The following is a 7865-nucleotide window of genomic DNA, read 5'->3' on the forward strand; positions in this document are numbered from 1 at the left end:
CCAGGCTATTGAACATTATCTTTGTCTTCTACATATTCATCTTCAACCCCACTCTTCCACTTTCTCGGTTAAGGTCCTCAATCATTTGTTGCAATTCATCTCCATTGTTGCTGAACAGGACAGTGTCATCTGCAAACCGAAAGTTGCCGAGATTTTCGCCGTTGATCCTCACTCCTAAGCCTTCCCAGTCTAAGAGCTTGAATACTTCTAAGCATGCAGTGAATAGCATTGGAGAGATTGTGTCTCCTTGCCTGACCCCTTGATAGGTATCTTTCTACTTTTCTTGTGGAGAACCAAGGTTGCTGTGCAATCCTTGTAGAATCCAAGATATTCACGTATGCCTCCTGTACTCCTTGATTACGCAATGTCTCTAAGACTCCTGGTATCTAAACTGAATCAAATGCCTTTTCATAATCTATTAAAGCCATATAGAGGAGTTTATTATACTACGCAGATTTCTCAGTTACCTAATTGATGACATGAATGTGACCCATTGTAGAATATCCCTTCCTGAAGCCAGCCTATTCGCTTGGTTGATTGAAGTCAAGTGTTCCCTGATTCTATTGGAAATTATCTTATTGAATATTTGTTGGAATGTTCACTGTGCCACAAACAATATATCGGCGAAACGGGACACCCAATTAATGTTAGACTAAACGGGCACCGCATGGACACGGCCAAAAAACTTCCTAAAGCAATGGCTCAGCACTTCAATTTGTTCGGTCACAATTTTTAAGTGATAGCTTTCAGGGCCTCGTTACGCAAAGAGCATGGCGCCAACGGCGTTGAACGTGAGCCAAAAATTCACTAGCAATCCCAGCACGGCGTGTGCTGCATTTTTACCAATCGTAGTGCAGCATCTGTGGCAGCGGCGGTGCCAGCTGGCCGGGTGGGGAAAAGAAAAAAAAAAAAATTCACACCGCTCGCCTTCGTGCATAGCGTTCGCCGCCAGTGTTTCCCGGGAAACGTGAGAAGCAGTCGGGGATCTTTGAATGCTATTGCATTCTACTCTTAAAGGCGAAGCATAAGTGTCTCTTAATTTTTGGGAGCTTGACAGCTAGGAGCAGTTAGTCTTCTTTGTCGGGGCGCCCGCGCGCATCGTCCACAAGAAACACGCAATGTGCATGTAGCAATATTAAACTTTATACATTGCAGTCAAATTTCCATTCTCCCATAGTTAAAAAAATTTAGTCATATCTCATTCACTAGTTTAATACACTCCAACCAACAGGGATAAACATTTTAAAGGGAGCTCTTTCATTCACTATACGAATCACACAAATATACCCAGTAGCTTTTAATTACCTTTTTTTTGCCCCAGACGTGTGTGTATGCATGCTCTTTCAGTTTTCATTTGCACTCTTAACCGAACCAAAGTACCCTAATAATACCTTTTTCTATTGAAGCCATTGAAGGACTCTAATCAAACAAAGGTTGCTATCAGGTATTCTTCTTCCCCTCTCCTGACCTCTTTTGAATTCCAGAGAGATTAGTTGAATAGTTCATGCTTTCTCGGAAAATCACACACACCGGATTCACTCTCTCCACCTTTTGTTGTTAGCTGCGCCACACCACGCCCCAGTCTATTCTCCTCCCGTATTAAGGGTGGGGGAATGCGAGTGACGGGTACATAAAAATGCTGCTAAGGAAAGCAGTTGCTTCCTTGACGAAAACAAGTCTCCTTGTCAAAACATTGGCTGAAAGTGACATTCCTTGTTTGACTACTACTCATCATATGAATTTTTTGAGTAATACAGTGTAAGATCATTTGTGTGACCTGCTTTCTATGGCGGATCAGCGTGGACCTGACAAACTTCCCATTTTAGAAACTGGCTTATAAAAATTTAAAGCAGGCCGAGTGGCACACGCATTCGTCTTTGTACAACAACTTGTGCGGAACTGGAAAACCCCACAGTGCATGAGAGTGAGAGACATTGGCGCTGGGTGCTGATCCTCTTCCTTTGTTTACACTGCTTTCTTCGTGCTTTGTTTGTAATTTGAAGCTATCAAGGCCAGGCATTTCGAACTTAATTTTTATATCTGTAGTGCAATAAAACTTTCTATAGTGTTTTGGAAACAGTTTTTTTTTTTTTTTCATTGTTTTTCTTTTTTGCCGAATGACACATTTCTGGAGGCAGTTTTGTATGTTGTGCATTTTGTTAGAATCCGCAAGTTTGTGTTGCTGCTGCTGGTGTGCGTGATGCAGAAGTGATGGCTTGTGACAGCTTTGTTGGTGGGGTGGCTCCTCCATCTTGAAGGGCATGTAGACTTTTGTTGAATTTTTTAGCTGTTCTTGCGGCGAATATTAGTATAATACTTTGCAGCCACTTTCATCACCGCATGATCTACACACAGTACTTGTCTGTTTGCAATGCCCAAACCTGATGAGGGGCCCTTTATACTAATGGCTTCAATGCTCACATGAATGTTTGTCTTATCTTTACAAATGCCTGCTTGTGTTCTGACGAAAGGAAAGAAAGAGTTGTGATTAGGCTTCGTTTTAGCTTGTGCTATCTTAAGGGTTACTCTAAGACTTGTGTATAGACACTAAGACTTGGACTGTATAGAAATTATAGGAAAACTGTTAACCTGGACAGTTTCATTTCCTGTCCAAAAAAAGCCATTTCCCTATCACATAAAGAAATAGAAGGGTGGCTCACTAATGAGCTACCGCTCTTTTTTTTTTAAATCAAAAAACCTTTGCTATTTCAAGGGGTACATGATCCTTGTACTTGTGTTTAACCTCTATGTCCTCGAAAATAAGAACACATGCACAATCACAGCAATGGGTCGCGAGGTGAGTGTGCGGTATCCTTTAATGAAATCTTATACTCTCTTAGCCTCGTGTTAACATGACACTTTGACCCACATACCTGCCACCACTACAAAAAACAGCACTACGTACACCACCTCCTGCTGGCCCAGTGCAAACTTACCTTATGTTAGATTTTGCAAAATCCCCTTCTAAAAGGTGCCAGCCTATCTTTTGCTCTTTTCCAGCAGCAGCACGCAGACTGCTAATTTTTGCTGAAGAGACCACTTCTACCGCTTTACCCGAAACATGTTTATTCAAACAAACCTTTGGAAAGGCGAGTATAAGGGATAGAAACCACTTTATTACAAGGATCAGCCATACTGTTCCTCGCTTATATATATGCAAGTTTGTGTTATTCTTTGTGACGAGATATTATAAGGTGCTATCATGTATGCAATGTCTGCTGATGTAGCTGTTGGCTGAGCAGTGCGGATATCTCAGCATCTCATGTACCCTTTTACAGCAGGAGACTGTAGCTGTCATTCACGCATCAAGTGATGGGCTATACTAGCTGTGCACGTGGTAGGGCAAGCTCCCTCTGTGATTCGAGAGAAAGCCCACAACATTTTCATTTACACCTCTCACCAGTGCACATGCTTTCAGACAGGAACTATAAATGGTATCAACCTAAATCAAATCGCCTGCATCTCCTATTTCAACTTGTGTGTGTATTAGCCAGCGTCACAAGTGCTTATCAACTTTTCTCTTTATATGTGACATTTTTTATGAATTTTTCTGCATTTCATCGAGAAGTTCACATGGTGCTTCTTTGTTGGCAGGGGTGCGGGACCTGGCTGCAATACTCATGAGTTAAGCGAACGACTGGGTGTTCTCCAAGGTGACATAGAGGAACTTGAGCAAGTTGAGGCAACTCTGGACGAACATAAAGTCTGGGCTCAGCAGAGCCTGCTCAATATCACTGAGGATCCTACCAATGCAGCTCATGCCCATATCAGCACACAGGAATTGCGAAGTGTCTTTCCAGAGAGCACCTTGCTCAGCCTTCGTGGACCAGGTGACACATTCATTCGTGTACCTGACCTGAGGCAGGTGCGTGATTTTGATACAAGTGCATGAAACTTTTCATGAAAACTGATGCCTTGAATGAGGAAATGGTTCATTACTCAGCAGTTTATGAGCTTATATATAACAGGGTGCATAGAGGTCCTTGAAAACCCTTGAAATTGAAAAGTGCGTTTTCAAGGCCCTTGAAAGTCCTGAAATTTTTTTCCTTCCTTGAAAATCCTTGAATTTCGTAAGCAATGCACTCTTGATATCGACATTGCAACCACCTTTCTGTGGTAGGAACTCCCCATACATGGTTCCGTTTTGCAGAACTGCACCGAAAAAATAAAAGGCTTCACTGCGTCAAACCGCGAACGGAGCGAGAGACCCGTACCGCACTTCGGTGCTGGCACGGTTGGCAGTTTACGCTGGGGTGCGATCGCGCAAACAGCTCGCTTTCCGCACATTCGGTTTGGCTGCTACGTCACAAAGTGGGAAATCTGCGGTACCGCCCCGCTGTCTCTGACGGCCGCTGACGCAATCACAATTCTGATCAATCCAGAAAGGGCAAGCGAAGGAATGGAAAAGCGAGCTGTTTGCGCGATCGCACCCCTGCTTTCCTCACCCTATCGTTCGTTTCACTCCTCGCCCGTCGGTCTGCTTTGTGTACACCGTGGCATTGTGCCACTTTCACTCTTGCGCGCGAGATGAAGCTAGTGAAGCTAAAGAGAGCTATTGACCCTTTTCGCGGCGATCCCGTGGGTGCTGCCATGTTTGATCACGTGGTGACGCGTTCATTGCTTGCCTCAACTGCCTCCGTTGCCTCGTTGTTTGCAGTGGAAGTGTATGACGCTGGCGCGGCTTAGAAAACCTCTGTTTTCGGAGATATCGTAGATGGTGACTACGTGGACGGCACGAAGCGTTGATCACAGCTTCAGCGAACATGCAAAAGCGCTTTCAGAGCTGATTAAGCTATGTCCAAACGGCGCAAGCGGCAGATATTGTGCTTGTTCTAAAAGCGGGGCTAAATATGTATTCCAAGCTATCTAAGCTTTCCGGTTATGAATTCAGTCAGGATTAGTGTGTTTTGCTCTTTGTTGTTTATTCGGCAAATATTTTGAAGCAGTGGCTTGTCAGTTTCTGACTCCGTGAAGTTCCTCGGTGTGCCCACTATCTGATTATTATTCACTCGCGGGTGTGCTCAGTTCCGATAGATTTGTTCTTGCTGCGCACAAGGCTTGAAATGTAGCTGTTTTATACATTGTAATACCATGTAGCAAATATATATTGCAGCTAGTAACTCGCTTACTCTTGTGGACCGTCACGAAACATTGAGCTTCGACCATTCGTGCACCCTATAGGTGTAGTCCGTCATTTATTGTGCGTATACAGTGCGCATATGTTCAAGTGTGCGCGCATTCAATTATTCTTGATACGTCGGCGATAGAGTGGGCGTAAGTTTTCTTGCCATTTGGGACAGATGCGTATAGATAACGTGTGCGAAAGTTACTATGACAGGAAGCGGCGCTACTCCCTTTGTTGTTGCTTAAGGAGTGGTACTCTTGCCGACGTGCTGGAGATGAAGCCCTTTCTTTGAAGCTTATCGATACAAGGCTGGCGGATGAGCAAATTTCTGTATCCTCAAGGAAAGCCGTACATCACGAAGTGCCGGTAACACGTTCGAACAGTTGCAGCAGTGGTCTGTGAAGTTCGCCACACAGATTCATTCTATTCTTTAACATGCCAGTCACTATTTTTGCAGCCAACTACTGCACACGTCTTCAATCCACATGATTCTATCTAGATGGTAGCATGATTGGAGCACAGTGTGTTAGCGAAAACTCAGTTGCATTTCCGACAGCTGATCACACAGAAGCAAGGTAGAAGCGGTAATGGTTTCGTATTCGTGCGTATTTGCTGAGGCAACATATGGCGCGCCGCCGAAAGCGCCATCTCATTCCTCTAAAACTGCTTCGCGAAAAGGGTCAATAGTACAGCAACTTTACCACTGATGCTCAGTGCCTTTGGGTGGAGGTTTGTTATAATATTATGTATGATAATATAAGTGCAATAACATTACCGCATTTTCCGTTCTATAAGTCGCACCTTTGTATATAAGATGCACCCTCCTCAAAACGGCAGTTTTTCCGAAAAAACAAAACGTGTATAAGTCGCACGGGTGTATAAGACGCACCTGTTGTTTTGGTGATTTAAAAAAGTTAGTGACATTTCGCTCCGTGAACGCGGGTCATGCGCAGGTGTATGGGTGCCATATATTTCCACTCCAGGCGCATTTCTGCCGTCGGGGTTGCCGCAATGTTCCATTTAAAGTCCAAGGGCGATAATGCATCATCCCCGCATGCCGCATGCTGTATTATGTGCGAATGAAAGCGTGCGACGGTGAGCCGAATCGCGCACAAGGGAGGAAAGCGGGAAGGCAGCCCGGGAGGAAAGGGGGGGGGGGGGGGCTTCCTGTACTCTCGGAGCAACTGCGTAGTTGCGCAGCGGCGCGCGCCGTATCTTGATAGCGATCTGCAGATGCGACTACTTCGCGGTCGGCCTACCGCCACTTGCGTTGCTGCACCATCCTTCTCGCACGGCGCTCGGGCCCGAACTTGATCACGAGAACCCAGCACCTCGATAGTGCGCACAGAACCCGTAGCAATTAAGTCAACCAGCGTGCTTCGCGTGGCCATAACATTGGATCCGAATTTGACAGCAGTTTTTCCGCAAAAAAAAGAAAAAGAAAGAAAGAACGTGCATAGGTCGCACCGTTCCAAGACGCACCGACGAAAAATTAAGAAAAAAAACGCGTCTTATACATCGGAAAATGTGGTATGCTGAATGTTTTGGAAATGTTTTGATGAACCAACCCAGCTAATGCTGCAGAAGCCTGAGCAGCTGTTGTGAGTGTTCGTTGTGCTAACTTTTAATATTGCGGTCTTGAAAATGATCAAGACAAGGCATGTTTTATAAAGTTGCAGTATACATCGATTCGTTTAATATAATGGATGTGTAGGAAGACTACACCGAATGATTTGGAAATGTGCGGTAAACTTACCCAGTTAATACTGGAGAAGTCAGAGTAGCTGTTGGGAGCATTCATTGTGTTGTGAACTTTTTTTTTTTTTTTTTTTGGTATTGTGAACTTGCAAAGTGATCAAGGCTAGATGATATTAACATCATTGTAATATGTATTTATTTATTTTTATTTCACTGCAATTACCCTATGCTGAATGTTTTGAATATTTTTGGTGAATTTTACCCAGGGGGGGGGGGGGGGGGCAATACCGGAGAAATCTCAGCCGCTGTTGTAAGCGTTCATTTTGTGTTGTGATATTGAGAAGTTATCAAGGCTAGACATTTTTATTACAATTGTGATATACATTTATTTATTGTAAGTGCAATAAAACTGGTAACTTCTGGAAATGTTAGAGTAAGGAAATCCTATTTTGGAGGCCACTTTGAGTCCTTGAAAAACCTGTGACGGATCCTGGAAAGTCCTGGAATATCCTTGAATTTGTGCCTTAGAAACCTGTACGAACCGTGTATAATAACATCAGTGCATCGTGGAATTCTGGTGGCCAGGAAGACATATTTAAAGAACCACAAAAGAAGACAGTGTTCTCTTTGAAAAGCCATGCGCACACTGTGGGCAGATTTTATAGTTCGGTTGGCATAGTTTCTGGTTCTTCGACCTCAACAGTTAGTCTGGTTGGTCTGGTAGAGGTCGAAGATGTCGCAGTAGGGAAACCAAAAGGTGGCATAGAGCTGCTGCTTGTTCAGGCAATAGGTCTGCAGCAGTCATGGGACTAAATATGGCATCGAGGCAAATTGCATCCTGCAGACATGCTGAAGAAACTTTTCAAGTTTTGATTTGTTAGGAGCATCAGTGGGGATATCGGCACAATGAAAATAATGCAGCAATATGAATACTATTACTTAATACACCATGACTGTCCTCTTAGCGAAGTGACACTGCCACCTAGTTTCCAAAAATGTCCCACAACTAAACTTGTGAAAGGAGCTGTATTTCAGCACCAAC

At 44.0% G+C, this 7865-nt stretch overlaps 1 protein-coding gene across 8 annotated transcripts in view; it reads left to right on the plus strand.

Annotated features, from left to right (window-relative positions):
- LOC119464000 (transcription factor E2F4-like) overlaps positions 1 to 7865 on the plus strand; it is a 179192-nt gene that overhangs the window by 12123 nt on the left and 159204 nt on the right. For all 8 annotated transcript variants that reach the window (XM_049668519.1, XM_049668536.1, XM_049668522.1 and 5 more), the window contains exon 3: positions 3595 to 3865. In XM_049668519.1, the coding sequence (XP_049524476.1) occupies positions 3595 to 3865 (271 nt within the window). The remainder of the gene's footprint in view (positions 1 to 3594; positions 3866 to 7865) is intronic.

Source organism: Dermacentor silvarum, chromosome 1 (assembly GCF_013339745.2).
Source record: "Dermacentor silvarum isolate Dsil-2018 chromosome 1, BIME_Dsil_1.4, whole genome shotgun sequence".
Taxonomy (NCBI): domain Eukaryota; kingdom Metazoa; phylum Arthropoda; class Arachnida; order Ixodida; family Ixodidae; genus Dermacentor; species Dermacentor silvarum.